The following is an 18229-nucleotide window of genomic DNA, read 5'->3' as shown; positions in this document are numbered from 1 at the left end:
ATTTATGTTCAGGCTATTAGCAATGAAAACATACAGTCCAAAGAAGGTATTTAGAAATAAACCATCTGTGAACTAGAGATGCACTTAGAAGGCTTGATTACAAGCGTTCTTGGCTCATAGAAGTAAAACTGATAATGACTAAATATTTATTTTCTGAACCTCACGTTCATAATACGTCATACTTGATGTCATATTCTGAAAGTATTTTATTTTACTTGGTCTTCACAGCTAAAACCTTCATGCTGACAACCAAGAAGCTAGAACAATGGGAGTGACTAATCTGTGGCAAATCCTTGAGCCTGTGAGACAACCTGTCAACTTGAGCAGTCTCAAAGGAAAAACACTTGCTGTTGATTTAAGTCTGTGGGTTTGTGAAGCACAGACCGTTAAAAAGATGGTTGGAGTAGTTACCAAGCCACATCTGAGGTATGGTATCCATATAAACTATTGTAGCCAGAAATCTTGGAGCTGTATAATTTAGGTATGATACTTATTCCAAATTGAAGGCTACTTCAGAAATTCATATGACTGTGTTGTTTTGATTCTGTTGTTATCGCTTGTGCTACATACATACAGGGTTTGAAGTGAAGACGTGGTCATACTGGCTGAATTCAGTGTAATGCTCAGGTGCAAATAGAAGTTCTTGGGCCCAACGTACCTTGTCTTGAAGCCTCAACTGTAGATAAGGATGAGATGGATGTAAGCAGATCCATGTTTGTCTTACTGTGGTATAGCACTGTGTGATATAAAGATTATCAATGAACGCAAATCAGTGTGCTAATTCCTATATATTTCTGAGGCTGTGTGATGGAAGGTATGGGAGTTCCAACTGTTTATCACAGCAGTTTGGAAGCTAGTCAATTCAGAGCATACTGAAGGTCATGCATGCTCAAGCCTAATCTGGTTTATAAATTAAAATTCTAGTTAGACCCCATATTGAATTAAATATGTTTAAATCATTCTTCAGGCTTATGAACAACCTTGAAGAATATGTATATTTTTAATTTAAATAAATCACATACGTAAGGAATGAACAAGTATAAGCAGCTGTAACTTCAAAGCACTGTTTTCTGCAAGTGATGCTGACAAAAATGAAAATATATACAAATTTTCATAAAAGACGTGTTATTGGTTAGCTGAAAAATACTGAGTTACTAGCTGCTGTTAGATGTTCCTGTGGCTTCTGTTGGATTCAGCTGATATGAAATATCAGCATCTTCTGAGAAAAATTTCTTAAAATGTTATGCTTATGACCCCAAATGGGTAATTAACTATAAAACTTCATTACTTTGCTCTGATAGGATGTCCTGTGTGCAGTGGAATGGAAGCACCAGTCCAGATCTCTTATGTAGTCTTTCCAAAGCAAGACAAAGGGATGAACAGATTTCTACCAAAAAAAGAAATGTTTTCAGGCAGTTGGAAATTAAGTTGTTTTGCTAAGTATTTTAGAGAAACTTACCATAAGTGATTGATTTTTATATCATTTGTGAAAATAGAACTAGCCTCAAAAGATCAGTTTATCCTTTTTTACCAGTAGCAATGGTACAAAGTTAAATCTAGAGTAATGGTCTTTCCACGTTAGTTGAAGAGATATAAATGTTTGGTCTACTCCTTTTGAAAGATTGATCCTGGAATTGCTGGAAAAAGCATAGCATATGCTGTCTGATATTGCTGCTCTCAATTTTAATGTTATAGACCAAATAGTTATTAATGCTCCCTTGCAAAATTCCACCCGTCAGTGATGCTGGTTTGCATATGAAATAAATTGGCATGGTAATGGTATCTATGACTGTCTAATACCACAGCATTCAGTCACTTCAGAATCTGATATGCCTGTATTGATAGATTTGGGATTAAAATTTGATATAAAAGAATCAATGTGGGTATGTGTTTGGAAGCAGACTTTGGATATTGAACGTTTTTTATAAAGCCTTTTAAATTTGCATATGTCTTTACACCCAAAAAAGATCTTTCTTGTCCTTATGTGGTATTTTCCTGGAAATTTTGTAAAGCTGTTAGAAGTTTGTAGTAAAACAGCTTCAACCAAAGACAGGGGTATAGATAAAAGGTTTGTTAGCTTGGGGGTGAGGGAATCATAAAAGGTGGAGAGAAAGCTAAGATTGTTCCTGAGGTAGGCTGAGGGATATAAGGAAAAAGTCTGAAGAAATAGGGCTTCTCTAATTCTGCAGCTTATGGAACACCTTGCTTTATTGCAGAAACCTATTTTTTCGGTCCTCTTTCTTAACATCAATGGGAATTAAACTAGTGTTTGTCATGGAAGGAGAGGCCCCCAGGTTGAAAGCAGACACCATGAGTAAGAGGAATGAGATGCGCTATGGACCTTCAAAGAAAGTTGGAGCTGCAAGAACAGGGAGATCTTTATTTAAAGCCATTTTAAAAGAGGTGAGTGATTGAGGGCTGTGTTCCAGTATTTTTCATGTGATAGGAAGAAATCTTAACCAAATTAAATACAAGGACTTGACTGAATTAATAGTTTTCTACACAACAAATTTCAACAGTGTTTTGTGTTTTGAAGGAACACATGCCTTTCAAACTGGGCCTTACAGCATCTGTTAACTGTTGTAGAAGAGGGACAATGTCAGAATAATTTTCTTGTTTGATGTGTTCCTATGCATGTTACGCTGTAGTGAGCCACAGTCATAATTGAGTGTTTATTACAGAAATTCACCTTCCTTGTTCTTTTATAGTGTTAGTATTGATACTTTTTTTTTTCTAGGTTAGGGTATACATGAAAACAGGAATGTGTTGTGTACCTATGTAAGCTAAGCTAGTGTGTTTTTGCAGGGGTACACAGAACTGTTTTGTAACCAAAATCTATGATTTGGTAAACTAGCTGAATAGCTAAGAGGATATACTTGTTGGAAACCTACTGGATTAGGCTAAAAGGAAGATTGTATAGTCATCTTGGTATAGATGGTTGAAACAACTCTAGTTGCAAAGACCTCCTATTCAGTAATCTTCTTCATTCATTGTTGCAGATATGTAATCATTTTTGTCTATTCAAAATTTTGTGAAATAGAATTTATAGATACTCATGGCTTTGATAGATTGAATGTATCAATTCTTGTTTTATTCTTAAATTCTAAAATAATTTTTTTTCTGAAATTTGTAACAGGTATATATAAGTATATATCAGTATGTCTTATGCTGTGGTCCAGTCTTAGTAGGCTGACAGTACTGTACTTTCATGCTTGATTTTCTCTGGGAGTCTGGCACCTGTTGAAAGAAGTCTGTGCTAGCCCAGTGTCACTAGAGTAAACAGCGTTGTTTCATGAAGATAAATATTCCTTTGTTACTCTTCTTTTAAAAACATCCTAAATATCTATTTAAAGTGTAAAGATTTTTGTGAAGGAATAACCATTAATCATGCTGTGTTCAAGTCCTGTAACTAATACTTTGATCTTAGTTGGATATTTTTTTTCGCTGTTAGAGTAAACTGTACTTCTAAAGTAGTGCTTGTATTGATGTAGTGTTCTATAGGCAGTGTAACAGTAGCAGTTTTTTTATACACTTGTGTCTGAGAAAATGCATTCTGGTAAGTGGATCTAATTCAGCATTCAATCTGTCTTTCCTTTTCGATTCCTTCTTTTAGTGTCTTGAACTGCTGGAGTGTTTAGGTGTCCCTTGGGTTCAAGCAGCCGGGGAAGCGGAGGCAATGTGTGCCTACCTAAATGCAAAAGGACATGTTGATGGCTGCATTACCAATGATGGAGATGTCTTTCTATATGGAGCTCAGACAGTTTATAGGAACTTTGCCATGAATGCTAAGGTAACGTACCTCATCCCGTTCTCACCCTCTCTTTAGACACTTCCCAAAAATGTAAATAGAAAGAAGGGACTTGAAACAATTACTTACATATTATTGCACTGACCCTCTAGTAGTTGAGTTTATTTAAAATAGTACGTTTAAGACAGGAACGTTTTGTTTGATTCACTGGCAGTATTCCCGTGTATTGGATGTGAGTGCAAAACTACCGAACTGAAGAACACTTACGGTATTATTGTCTGTGTTTGTAGTGTCCTGTGATGTGTAATATAAAGCTAAGTAGCAAACTTTTTTTTTTCCCTTTCCTCCTCTACAGTGAAGAATTTGAGTGAAGTAATTGCTTCCTATAAATTTACCATTAGGGCATATGGGAGTGGTCAGCCTCCTGGGTCTAATAACAGTGTTCACACACTTGCATTTGCAGGTTTGTTTTATTATGAATATACTTACGATTAGTACTATTAGCCTCCAGTTAAACATGATGAATAGGGTAGGGATTGTACATCTGTATCATAATCAATTGTTGCAATCATTGAAAAAAAAACAGATCAATGTATGACCTTGAGCTGAAGTGTTCATTTGTTAGGAATGCAATTTTCCAGAGCTGGTGAAAGGCAACCCCAAATTTCCATATTTTATACTTTCTCTATAAATCAGAGAAAGGAATGCATGTGTTCTGTCTGGTGAATCTAATAAGAAAGTGGAGGAAAAATGGTATCGGGGTTGGAATTTTAAATAATATTCATCTGAAAGACTTGTTGAGAAAATACTTCAGTAAAGGAGAAAATCAATAGGACAGAAAAAAAGCACTATGAACAAACTAACTTTTCTTAAAAAATAATTAATTTGATGGAAGATGATTTGCTTCAGCACCATGTTTGGGTTCTATCTTGACCTGGTTCTTTTCTCTTTCATTCAACTTCCTTGTCATTTATCACCTAAAATGAAGGTGGCCTCAATCTTTCAGGTGTACTTCGTTACATACATAAGTCAACATAAAAGAATAATTTACGTGAGTGTGTGTCTGTCAGGGGCATCTGTTCCAGAAAACTGGATTATTTTGGATTATTTTGGGTTGTTGGCTTGTGTGGAGGGTTTTTTTGTCTTTTGGGGTGGGAGGGGCGGGGGCGGTACGGGGTAGTTAGTGTCCTATGTTTTGATTCATGTTAATCTTGATTTCATGTTGTTGTGTTTGAGTCCCCCTACCCTTCAAAGCTTCGGGTGTTCCTTTAGCTCATGTCTAATATGGTAGGTAACATTTTAATTTTTTTTTTTATTTTATTTTATTTTTTTTTACTCAAGTAGCACATTAAAATGTTTACATGGATTTTAAAAACTGCAGTTCCTGAGATGACTTGCACAGCCACTAGTACTGGATAATGCTAGTTTGCCATATTTTTTCTACAGGTAGTAAACAATAAAAACACCCCTTGGCTTATTTTAGTTTCTTTCAACAGTTGATGCCCATACTTAAAACTTTAAATTCCAGAACTGTAGTTATTCATGTGGTGTCCATGGATTACATTATAAATTTTAATTGCTGCTAATCTTGTTTTGCTGTCAGACCCCGCTTATGGGATACACCCATTTCCTGCACATGTGGGTGAATAGGGGTGGGTAGGCAATCACTACTGAATGTGACTCAGGGCAGTTCCTTCCCTGATGTTACAGGAATAACACATGTGATAATTTCTCTTGCAGGATCCACATCTTGACTGTTACACAATGTCCTCTATTAAGGAGAAGCTTGGATGTGACAGAGAGTCTTTGATTGGGCTAGCTGTTCTTCTGGGTTGTGATTATCTTCCAAAGGTAAGCAATATTATTATTTTTTATTAGGTACTTACACTGTCTTGAAAAACAATAAACTATATCAAGGGAGACATGTGCATGCTGACAAAACTGTATGCAATGCACAATTACTGAGATCTAGTTGAAGAAGATGCTTAGTAAGTTGCTGTAAATTTTATTTGTGAAGGCTTAAAGATAATCAGAATGGTTCATGAACATTAATCTTTCTAAAACTGTCATGTATTATTCCAGACTTTCTATAATGGAGGTGAAGACAAAAGTTTAGATGTTGATTACTTTGAGCAAAAATGTGAGAACTCAGTTGTTCATGATGATGCTTTGTAACCATTCGTGTATAATTACATCCCTGGCAGAATAGCTGTGGAAAATCAGAAAAACAGCTTTGTCTATGCTGTTTGGAAGACTTAGTACTTATGGTTTTGAACTGTAGTTATTAGTAATGCCAGTTCTCGGTACAGTTTGGATGTATCCCTTTTCAGTTCTATCATTTGTAAATACATGATTTATGAAGTAGTAGAAGTCACCTATTTGAAAGTTTGCCTAATGAATGAAGTGAGAGGGATCTCACTCATGGCTACTTCACTTTTTTTTTTTTTTTCTTTTTCTGTAAGCTCTTGAATGTTTTTGGAGACTTTGAACAGAAGCTGTTGTAATGGCTATTTGAAATGGAAAGAAAGTGGGATGAAACTTGATTTCCATACAGTTCATCATACAGTGACTTCAGGCAACAGTTGCTCCTGTTCAGGCTTGCAGTGGATATCTAGTTATTTTTAAATCATTGTGTGCTAATTTGATAAAACTGTCCTTTTAAACAACTGATACTGCTGAAAGAGCAAACAGCTCTAATTACTTTATCTTTTCCTGAAAGACTTGCTTCTGTTATAGGAATCTTTTAAATAGTTGGTATTATTATAATTACAAAATAAATGTATAAAGAGAGAAGGAGTAAAAAAAATAGTGGCTAATCAGTGGTTATTGTAATGGAACTAGCAGCTCCCGGAATGTCAGGTTCTTGCATAGTCCTGAAGTAACACTATTATGTAATGTCAGATAGGTCTTTTGAGTTACTGCAGCCCAGCAAAGTGGATAAAGATAGAAACTTCTAAGGAAAGATGAATTACAGGAGCACATTGGGAATGGGGATTGGCGGAACAGATAAATGAGAATACCACTTTATAATTCCACTTCCTTTGTTGAATATATGTCAAAATGATGCTTTACTTGCAGAAGCTGAATATCTGACTTGCTACCTGAGTGTCTGGCTGCAGTCCAGTGAAAACTTCTAAATGGTTTTGAATGTACATTTATTTCATATGGTTGCATATATTCAGTTCAGCCATTACAGCTGGTTAAAAATAAGCTATAGATTTATTTGTAATAATGCTGGAAAAAGCACACTCAATACAATCTTTATATTCAACTCTACTGATTCTTGGCAAAATACGGTAAGGATTGAAAAAAGAACTGGAAGAGCAGTATGGGCATTTTAAACCATGGAATCATAGAATAGTTTGGGTTGGAAGGGACCTTTAAAGGTCATTTAGTCCAACTCCCTTGCAATGAGCAGGGACATCTTCAACTAGACCAGGTTGCTCAAAGCCCATCCAACCTGATCTTGAATGTTTCCAGGGATGGGGCATCTACCACCTCTCTGGGCAACCCGTTTCAGTGTTTCACCACCCTCATCATAAAAAATTTCTTCCTTATATCTAGTCTGAATTGACCCTCTTTTGATTTAAAGCCATTACCCCATGTCCTATCACAACAGGCTCTACTAATAAGTTTGTCCCCATCTTTCTTACAAGCTCCCGTTAAGTATTGAAAGGCAGCAGTAACGTCTCACTGGAGCCTTCTCTTCTCTAGGCTGAACAACCCCAACTCTCTCAGCCTTTCCTCATAGGAGAGGCGTTCCATCCCTCTGACCGTTTTTGTGGCCCTCCTCTGGTTGTTTTGAATCAACTGACTTTCACTCTTCAGTATGTCTAGGGATTACTACAAACTTCTGGATCTCAGTCCATGAGGTAGGTTCCAGAAAAGGAACCTCCAAGGTCAGGTTGGGCAGGGCTCTGAGCAACCTGATCTAGTTGAAGATGTCCCTGCTCATGGCGGGGGGGGTGGACTAGATGGCCTCTAAAGGTTCCTTCCAAGCCGAACCATTCTATGATTCTGTGAGAATATTTGCTGTTCCTATCTATTATCCATGGTGGTAGTCCCCTTTCCTATAAAGGACATGCATACTACAGATGTAATAATGGAGTAAATGTCAAAATCAAGCAAGCAATTATTGAAAGGGAGGGGAGGAATTCTTTGGGTTTGTGGTTTTATTGTGGGTTTTAATTACTTTTCAGAAAATGCTCTTGCACTTTTCTTTGTTACCTCTCAGAATTGAATTTGCGTAAGTGCTTGAGGTCTTCAAATATTAGAAGTTGTTTCTGTTGCCATAAAGCATCTCTTTCCTGTGAGTGAAAGCTTTTTGCTGTGTTTCTTCTACCTCTTAAGTTCTAGCCTTTTGACTCTAAAATCCAAAAGATATGTCTTCGTCTTTGTCTTTCCAAGACAATTCTGAAAAGTTTCAGCTCTCTGGCAGTTTGCTGGCAAGAATGTTACCAGTATTTTATATTGTCCTGTTGCAGATAGCAAGAAGGAAAACAAAAACAAAACCTCTTTTCCTATTTTTTTTCTACTAACTTCTTTCTCCACCTTATTTTATCTGAGCTGCTATTGAGCATAGGAGCATTTTATGCAGCTTCTGTGTTACACTGGTAGTACAGCTGTAATCTGTCACCTTCTCTGACTTTAGAACTTGGTCAAAAATTATTTTTCTTAATTTATTCTCAACATCTGGGATTATTTTTGTCATTTCTCCACATAATGTTATGAAGGCAGTTTTTATGAAAACCTGAGTATTTTCTGTTTAAATGATATTTCATATTTCTGTCTCTATAGGGCATTCCAGGAGTTGGGAAGGAACAAGCTTTAAAGTTAATTGAAACTTTACGAGGTCAAAACTTACTGCAAAGGTAAAATGAAAATTTATGTTGTATGCTGAAGTAGTTTGATTTTATTCAAAGACTTGCTAGTATGTACTTCAGCTCCAAGGCAGTGTTCATAATACTTTAATTTGGGAGGGGGGGAAGGGATTACCACATTCCTTACTTTCTGTTTGCTAAATGAATTATGTGTTTTCCTAGGCAAGCTTCTTAATTGTTTTAAACGTTAGCTGGCTCCTAGCTCTTGAGCTAGCAAAGGTATGTTGATATGTTGGAAAGGAAGTCATAGGGACTGATGAGAGACTTTTGCTGATTTTTAATTGGGTTGTGGATCAGGACATGAGATACCAAATGCTTTCTATGTTAGCTATCATAATGTGTGTGTCAATACTAGAAATCCAACAATCATGTAATGTACTGTAAAAGAAATGTATTTCATAAATTGGAAAACTCTCTTTCTCGGGTTGTTGCCTGGGAAATAGTATTTTTCAGTGTTTCATTTTAAGTAGGAAAGTTAAAAATATTTCTTAATCTTTTTAATATCATCCTTTTAGGTTTGAGCAATGGAAAGAACAATTTCGGTATGGTAATAATCCACCGTTGGTTGTTAAAAGGGTAATTCACTGTTCTGAGTGCCATCATCCAGGTCAGTGAAAAGCGCTGAATTTTATTTTTAGCCTAATTGTTTAGGTTTTGTTCTGGTTGTGTGGGGTGGGGGATTTTTTTGTTTGGTTGGGTTTGGGGGTTTTTTTATGCCTAGCATTAAAACTCCGTGTTATTCAGCTTCTGGGAAATCTTCACATTTTCAGCATTGTGTATATGTGTCTTTATATAAATATTTTTGAGGCTGGGAACTGCCTTTCTTCAAATGTGAAACTAGTTGATAGCAGGTGGAATGTTATCGCAATGCTGTTGTGTGATCCCAGATATTTGCCTTTTTAACATTATCAGTAAAGAAAGTATGCTATACTGACAAGCAACTATTTCTTTAGCTGCCTGAATTGGTCTTGCATCAAGAGGACTGGATCCATTAGCACTGCTGGGTTTTGCTGCAGTGTTTTCTTAAAAAAATTCATCTTAAGAAACCTAATTTTGGTCACATCTTTGATCAATGAACTTGTTCAAACCAATCACTTGGAGAAGGAAAAGCTTGTTTCAAATATGTTACTTACATACGTTTGCCAGGTTGTCATGGACTACTTCTGTAGTTTGTAGGTAGTTTTCAGCATAAGGTCTGAAACTGTTGGGGGAAAAAGTCTTCAAAAAAAAATGAAAGCTTTCTTGTATTTGTCAGTTTTCACTGGAGATATATAAATACAGCTGATGCACTCAGATCTGCTTACAGCTACTATTCATGTCAAATTTGTCTATGTTCTGAGCTTTGTGTTCGTACTATTAGCTTTGTACATTTGGAGATTTTGGAAACCTCTTTTCTCCTCATGTTTTGTGCATCTGCTTCTATAGGATCTTACAAGGAACATGAGCACAGTGGATGTAAATTCTGTGAAAGCACTAGATACTGCAAACCCAATGACTCTGAATACCGCTGCCCTTGTGAATGGCATCAGTTGGAGCAAGTGAAACAAGCAAGTGCAGTGGAGGACAATATCAGAAAGTAGGAATGTCATGAAAATTGAACTGCTTTTACCTGTGTTCATGTGCAGGGTGAGCATTTAAATTCTGCATTTTTCCCATCTGTATTTGGTTCCTAACAAATTTGTTTTACTTGCAGAAAAGCTAACAGTTGTGAGGGCTTTCCATTCTCTGAGGTAATAAACAAGCCTATTTAAAGATTAATTTTTTTAATCAATTAATTGAAATGTCAGTTTTCAACCCTCTCTTAAACTGCTTCTTTTTTGTTTTATGTCAAGGTTATCCAAGAATTTCTTGTAAACAAGAATAAATTGATCAACATAAAGGAATGTCAAAGGCCAAATTTATTGTCCTTTCAGGTATATAACAAAATTCTGGATATTCAGCTCTGTAGTTGTTTGTTTGTTAGTAAGAAAGACATCTGTGATAATTTTGATCTTCATTGGTAATTTTACTGGACATAAGAATTAAAGGATCTTGCTAAAACTTCTCAATGTACCTCGTTTTTTGAAAGCATAAAATTGGAGACTTTGAAAACAATCAGTTGATGTAAATAGGTATGTAGAAAAGTGGAAGAAAGAGAACTTGGAAAAAAGGTCATTTGCCATTGTTTTGTTTTTCACTGTCCAGTATTACTAGATTGGATTGCTGAGTGCTGCATTGTCTATATAGTGTGTAAAGTACTGAATGGTTATATGACACAATATCTGCTTCAGGGATGTTATCTTTTTTGTTTTCATCCACCTTTCATAAAGGTATTAACAGATACAGCTCTTATTCTTACTTGTGCTTATTTCATTGTCATACTGACAGTGCGTATATAGTAACTTTGGGTATCGTAGCAAGTCATGACTGTGGCTTTTTTTTTTTTTAACATTAAACTTTCTTTTCGATCATATCTATGGTATTGAGATAACCAGCTTCTGTATATAACAAGCAGAAGTGGCTTTTATTCTGAATGTCACATTTTTTCCCAAAAACAGATAGCAGGCTTGTATTTAGCACAATACTGCCAGCTTTCAAGTTCAGAGGCCCTTTAATTCAAAGTGCACAAAGTTCAAAAGTGGTCTAGCTTATTCCTCTGTCCATAGAAGAAAGGATAAATATCCTGTGAAGCTTCTTTTTGGGAGTGGGGGAAAGCAGGGGAGAATGTTAATATATGCATGTTAGCATTGTTTTCTAAGAGTGATTTTTATTTGTTTTTTATTGGTGAAAGCAGATCTTTTACAATGTTTCATTGTCCAGGATTGATAACAGTGTGAGAATTATGTATAGCATGATAGACTGCTGTTAAGCAATATAGCTTTAATGAAAATCCGTCTTCATCCTTCTCTTACATGCAAAATCCGTGATTTTCACAGTTCCTTGTGTAGCTGATCCGAATCTGATCAGGTGTTTAGCAACTGCTGCTGCCACTACACAACCATTCCCTTGGCTTGTTACTGACAGCTGAGGAATCTGCCATGTTACGGATGACTGTTCCCTCCCTTGGCAGTGAGATATCCTTGGGTGTTACACTAATGTATAAAAGCGTTCTAGATATTTTAAGTATTTAGTCCTGTGTTCCTACTACACAGCTATCTAAGCATGATATCTAACAGAATAAGAAAGTTTTAAAGTTTGGGGTGGTGTTTTTATACTAACAGATATTTGCTTCTGAGAAGATGGAATGGACTAAACATTACGCTTGTAAGAAGCTGTTAGCACTGTTGACACGTTATGATATGATCCAGAGAAAATCTGGATATGTTGATTCAAAACAACTGCAGGCAATACGGTAATGTAGCTTGATTTCTTGAACTCAATATGTTTACTTCTGCTACTGGATGAAAATGCTGGTTTTTTTCCTTTTTTACAGAAATAAAACGGTTTTCTTCCATCTCTCTTTCAAGCTTTTTGCTCATTTTGAATAGAGGTGAAAATTTAGATCAGTACACCAATTCTTATGTTACTGCTGCACAAAGTAGTACGTACAGCAGTTTCCTTTCATTCTAACTGACAATGCCTGCTTTTCCTCTGCTTACTTTCTATTTCCTTGGATCTGCACATGAGATTTAGCATTACAGGTTTGATCCTCTGCTCAGGTTCTTAGCAGAAGTTTAATTGACTTCTGTGATTCAAAATAAGAGCCCAGACTTAGAAATGAGCATCTGCAGATTCAGTCATGGTCTCTGATTCCTTATCGGGCCTACTGACTGTCGTACTATGTGTCTGATGAAATCATTGGCTTACAGTTCTATTCTGCTACCCCTTCTCAAAACGTTTTCCTTCAGGACTGCTGCGTTTAGGAATATAAAAATGGCCAAGTGTCCTGTTACTAAAAATGGATATGCAGGAAAAAAAACCCCAAGCAAAGCATGTAACTACTTTCCCCAGAAATATTTTCCCACCGTCTGGGTTTCTGTTACTCGGGGGTTTTCTGAGCCAGAATTTGTACCTTCTATCAGCCCTCAGTGTATTTTTTTTTAAATGATCTAATCCTTTCTTAAACCTCCGTAAACTTTTAGAATCTACAGTGTCTGTTGGCAAATCTGAACTTAACTTCACTGTGTGAACAGAATTGTGACTTACTGTAACTTTAGTATCTGATGGTTTAATTTTCCAAATGAAACCTAAATTCTGCCGCCCCCCGAAATTCTTGTATTGCAAGAAGGTTAGTAGTTTTTTCATGTTCCTTGAGGCTGTTCAAGATTTCGTAGACCTTAATTTTGGGGGGACAGAAGGACAGTCAGTAGCAATATGATAGTATCTCTTCTGGGTTGATGTGTCTGTTAAATTATTACTTGGAGAGAAGCTGTTCTATTCAGTGCCATCTTTCAAAAGAGTGGAGAGACTGGTTGGGAGCTGCTTTTTAAATGGATTGGCTAGATCAATTACCAGCATTTACCTCGATGAATGAATTAGTTGACATCCTCTGTTTATAACACTTTATAGTGTTTCAAAAGTTTAAAAGACAGATCATGTGTGCTCTAGAAGATTTCTTTGGTTAAGAAGTGTTTAAAAACACAGTACCGACTGATTCAGCAGGAGCCTCTTTGCATGCAGGAACCTATTAAACTGGGGTGTAGATAATGTTTTTAGAAAAATTTCATAAAGACTGTCTGTCCCTGCTCAGAACATGTTTTATCTTCCTTCATGCTCTCATGCAAAAGATATAAATGACCCTGTCTGGTCATTCAGAAAATTACTGTCTATGGCAACAGCCTTCTCTGAGGCATTAGTTGAAGATATCAAACTGATGTTTGTAGGAGCCTGCATTACGGTTGTCTGTTACAGAATAGCTTTTTAATTTCTTGTTATGCTCCTCTGAGCTGTATCATTAAAAAAATAAAAATGTTTCAGTACTCAAATCTAGACACAAAATGTTACTGTGCAACTTATACAGAGAAGTAGTGTATTTCTTAAAAGGTATATTAATTTCACTATTACAAGATTATTTTTTCCTCTGAATCACTACAAATTAGAGTATTGAAATATTTTTAGATAACTTAGATTTTTTTCATTTCCTGTTTAAATAAAATCATTTAATGGGCTGCTTCTGTTCTTACAGGATAGTCAAGACACGTGTTAAAAACGGAGTTCCTTGTTTTGAAATTGAGTGGCAAAAACCAGGTTGGTCTGGTTTCTATGTACATTATGGAACAAAACTGTTCGTAGAAAAAGAGGAAAGCATGCTTTAAAGAGGAGAAGAGTTTGACAACATTATGAGGCAATGAAATGTGGGTGAGATTGGAAACTGTTCTATGAAAACAATAGAAAATGTGCATCAGATTTCACATAACCTGAAAGTAAAAGCAATGCTTTAAAAAAAAAAAAAAAATCTACCTAGAAAGCAAGGGACTTGGTCTTCAGGTACTTTTTCTGGTACATGTTAGTATACTACATTAGTTACTATGTATTTCATCTCTTATTTCACTATGTACCCAAAGCTGTGACTTTACTAACTAGAAATTTTTCTATGCTGACAGACTTCTACCTTTAGTGTGCCAGGAGACTGGCAGAAAGAAAAAGACTTTACTTGTAGCTAAATCTCAAGCATTATACTATTAATCTTTTTACATACCTTCTTTGTGCTCAAATAAATCTTTTGTTGTTTTACTTGCTCCCTACTTTGATACCTCTGTATATACATGTCTAATGTACAGTCATTAATTTTTTAGAACATTATGTTGATGCAGAAGATGAACCTGTGGAGTTGTTTGTAGTCACAGTTGAAGAGGAGTCTTTGTTTCAGGCTGCTTATCCTGATGTTGTTGCCCTTTATCAAGTGGAAAAGTCAGAAGTTCTGAAGAAGAAACAGAAAAGTAAGTCCAAAAGCTTATTTCTTAGGAACTTCTGGGTCTTTCCAGAATACAAGAAGCAAAAGCAACAAAAATTTCTCCCACTGTTGAGCAATATCATGTTTTGTCAAGATCAGGGCATGATATCTTGCAGGGACTCTGCTTTTATCTTACCAGTTAATACTTCAGCACTAGGAAATCTGAACTGTGGTTAATATGTCATTTTGATATGCCCTTTTTATTTTTTTCAGACAGGAAAGACAGACCGAAAGAAAAGGAATTATCAAATGTTTATGATGAAGTTAGCAATCTTCTGTCGCAAATGAATTTAAAATCTAGATGTGGAATTCTTCCCGTGCAAGACTCCACATCAGATATAAAAACTCCCCGAGAAGACCAGATACACCAGAGAAGTACTGAATCAAAAGATCTAGTGTTAGCTTCAGCTTCCTGCATAACAACTGTTCAAATGCCAGCATCAGCAGCTGCTCTTCCTCTGACGACATCTTACTCACTTTTACAGAGTATGTTGGCCGACTCATCTGTGTCGCCAGCACAATTTGCTAAAGATTCTGGGATATCATCCTCTTCCTCTGTAACAGCTCGTCTACAACTGAGCAGTATTGACTGGGAAGGAACCTTCTTCAGCGCTTCACCAGCACTTGGGGGTGATACCCATGATCCAGCAGCTGACTTAACTACATGCATAAAACACTCGCGTGCTCTAGGTCATGAAACAGTAATAGGTAGCTCAGAATATTCTGATGCTATGCAGACTGATCAACATCATTCTGATAGTGCAGATGATTTGGTTTCAGATGATGCTATGGAACAATTTCAGAAGTGGTCTTTAAGTGAGCGAATACTTAAGACTTCCATTCCATCAAAGCCTTTGTTGTCTGAAGACGTAATGCAACCGGAGTCTTTGAAATGTTTTAAACAAACACAAGAAATGTTGAATCCTGATAAAGATTATGTCTCTTCCTCGTGTCAGTTAAACAAACTAGTGCAGGAAAGTAAAAATGTGCTGTCAGAAAACTATGCAAGGGAATCCAGCATACACATTTATCAAGATCAGTACAAAAAAGCTGACGGCCTGGCTGAAATGATGCAAAAGGACCATAATATAAGCAGTTCAACATCTCTAACCCTCAGTGGGCAAACAACAGAGACACAGCATCCTGGGTGTGAAATGCTTCCAGCATCTCAAAAGCCACCAGATGTAACTGGCTGTCACATTAAAAAAGCTTGTATTCAAACTACTTGGAAAACTTCTTTTAAAAGGAGTGTGTGTCACAACAGATGTTCTTCTAGTGAAGACAGTGATGATGGGAATATGAACAAAAATCTGATTTACGAGCAGCAGCAAAGGCAACTGAACCCCGATCAGTTTAAAAAATGTTTTTCAAAGGAAAGCAGTAACATTGTTACTAGCAAAAGAACAAACAGTGACTCAGCCCTTATAATTAAAGGGAAGAAGAAAATGACCAATTTTAAAAAAGCTGGTAATAGTTTCTCATTGCAAGTATCTCCAAAACCGTCTTCTGCAGGGGAAGTTAATTGTCCCCAAAGTCCAGAGCAACCCTTTGAGAGGTTGGGTTGTGGTCCCATGCAGCAAGCCAAAAGTGCTGTTCCGTCTTATGCATGGGCAGACAGTCCACTTCCCCTGTCTGAAAGACTAAAAGGAAGAATCAAAATTAATTAGGTTCCTCATAAAATAGATTATGATAACAATTAACTCTGAACCTTCAGCTTTTACAGAGTTCTTTCTCAAAGTTTCTGCAGTATGCTCTATCAATTTTAAGTGGACACAGTTTTGATGAATAAGAAGTGCTGTGAAATACTGCATACTAGAGCTAAAGTTTGAAACTAAAATGTTAGCAAAAGTACCAAATGGCTGATTATAGGCAAGTGCCAGTTATTCTGGACTTGATTAGATTCTAAACTTGATACATAAGTATCAGGATATATAGTATACAAGGGAGCAGGGGGGGTTATTTACGAAATAAGAAGGTTTTTTTCCCAACCGTTTGTGAGGATTTTATGTACGGCTATTAGTCCTTCTGCTTTTAAAAACAGACTTACTAAAATAGTGCCTGCACTGCTGTTGGATATTCTTAATAAGACAAAGTGATACAGCTCCTTCCAACTGAAATTTTCCATTCTGCTCCACTAACTTAATTTTGCTAGTTTTAAAATGGGTTTTCAAACCTTGGGATGCCAGTTGTGTTGACTATCTCTGTAGGACCAGATAGAGACACACAGCAGATGTACCTTGCAGGGTAGCTAAATTTATTTCTGCCATGCCCTATAATAAACTGTTCTTTGAGTATGTGCATCTTCCAAAGAATGGAATAAGCCATGTAAGGATATTCTGGTTTTGTAGCTGTCATATCTAATATTTAAGGAAATTTGATGGCTTTTTTAATCAAACATTTATAGTGAGGGGCATTTTTTTCTTAAAGGATAGGAAATTCCATCTAACACTCACTTCTACTTATAATAGAATGAAGGTTAAGTTACAGAAAATCAAAATTTAATGATGATATTGCAGATTCTTTGGATAATATCATGTAAATGTTTGTTTTTAAGGGGGGAACTTGAATACAATTGCATTTTTGAAGGTGTTCTTCATACCTCTTTAATATAGAAGCAATCTTTGTTCATACAAAAAAAAAAAAGTTGTCTTCAATAGCTTACTAGAAAATGCCTCCTGGCCTGCATTTAAGCGTTCATAACTTTTTCTATGGACCAACCAGAAGGAAGGCCACTCTTACCAAGATAGAATGTTAAGGATTGAAATTTGGAATATCCATGCTTTAATGAAAAGGTCAATTCTTTCTTCATAAAGGCCAAGGCTTTAAAAGTTAGGAAGCTAAATTCCAGATGTGTTTAAGGAAGAAATAGGTAGTCTATAGATAATACAGTCTGTAATTAGCCAAAAATGGTAGTTTCTTATTTTCCTCTGTGGGCAGGTGGAGAAGGTTTATAGTTGATTTTCCAAATGAGAAATGTATTATGGAAATAAGTAAAAAATCCAAAATATTGGAAACTTTTTTTCAGTTTTGAAGATGGTCTCTCTCTTCTGGAGACTCTTAACCACCCAGCTGATGTGAGAGGGTAGCTAGAAGAATAGAGTTGCTAAGGAAAATAAGAGTAGCAGTTACCTGGGGACCATAAATGGAGAGATTCCTTATGCAGTGGTCAGTAGTGGAGAGATCAGACCGTTTTTGGAAAAACATTGTTATTGGTTATGTATGATTCTTTTCCTTGCTGCTGATTTTGAATACTGAAAGTTGGAATCAAGAGTTTGACTTTTCATTAATAAAAATGCCAACATCATGTGAATGACCTCACTTTTGTTCCCTCCCAGTGTATGGGTATGTTCCCTTTTGTTGGAAGGATTGGACAATTTCACCCACAGTGTGTGGGTTTCTGTGTTTTAGGGGTTTCTTTAGAATTGGGGGGCAAGAGCAATTTTTGGAGGGGTTTTTTGTTTGTTTTCCAAATCTGCCTGAGATGACTGCTTTAATGTATGACTCGCTGAAAATACAGTGCCAGAATTATGACAAGTTTATGTTTTGCAGATGATGGAAACCAGAATAAGATAGAAAATATTAAGAACTGCAGAGGAAAAAAAAGAGACTATGTTGCTGATAATCGCTACAAATTAATCTGGTTTCATAAGTACAGTTCAAGCATGAAAAGCAGAAAAATTTCAATTTTTTCATTTGCAATGCATCTCAGTTTTGTGCGAGTTTTCTGCC

The 18229-nt window shown here is 36.2% G+C and overlaps 1 protein-coding gene across 2 annotated transcripts; it reads left to right on the top strand.

Annotated features, from left to right (window-relative positions):
* The first annotated feature begins 232 nt into the window (after positions 1 to 232).
* GEN1 (GEN1 Holliday junction 5' flap endonuclease) lies at positions 233 to 17699 on the top strand. Of its 2 annotated transcripts, XM_010566645.1 has the most exons (14): positions 363 to 426; positions 577 to 699; positions 2217 to 2403; positions 3614 to 3790; positions 5489 to 5599; positions 8546 to 8619; positions 9144 to 9235; positions 10054 to 10204; positions 10322 to 10358; positions 10461 to 10541; positions 11829 to 11959; positions 13733 to 13794; positions 14343 to 14486; positions 14714 to 17699. In XM_010566645.1, the coding sequence occupies exons 2-14, from the start codon at positions 689 to 691 to the stop codon at positions 16165 to 16167; spliced, it is 2712 nt and encodes a 903-aa protein (XP_010564947.1). In that variant the 5' UTR covers positions 363 to 426; positions 577 to 688; the 3' UTR covers positions 16168 to 17699. The 2 variants fall into 2 exon arrangements, with proteins under 2 accessions (XP_010564946.1, XP_010564947.1); XM_010566644.1 differs by lacking the exon at positions 577 to 699 and having other exon boundaries at positions 233 to 426.
* Positions 17700 to 18229: the final 530 nt, after the last annotated feature.

This window comes from Haliaeetus leucocephalus, unplaced genomic scaffold (genome assembly GCF_000737465.1).
Source record: "Haliaeetus leucocephalus isolate CR32 unplaced genomic scaffold, Haliaeetus_leucocephalus-4.0 Scaffold217, whole genome shotgun sequence".
Classification (NCBI taxonomy): Eukaryota; Metazoa; Chordata; class Aves; order Accipitriformes; family Accipitridae; genus Haliaeetus; species Haliaeetus leucocephalus.
This window is presented reverse-complemented; position numbering and strand designations above follow the sequence as displayed.

What these genes read in the sequence shown, in the direction of transcription:
- GEN1 (XM_010566644.1), top strand. Translation starts at nt 266, where the DNA reads ATGGGAGTGACTAATCTGTGGCAAATCCTTGAGCCTGTGAGACAACCT. An exon ending in TTCTGAGTGCCATCATCCAG is followed by an intron (nt 9,236 to 10,053) that starts GTCAGTGAAAAG and finishes CTGCTTCTATAG; the next exon opens with GATCTTACAAGGAACATGAG. An exon ending in CAAATTTATTGTCCTTTCAG is followed by an intron (nt 10,542 to 11,828) that starts GTATATAACAAA and finishes TTATACTAACAG; the next exon opens with ATATTTGCTTCTGAGAAGAT.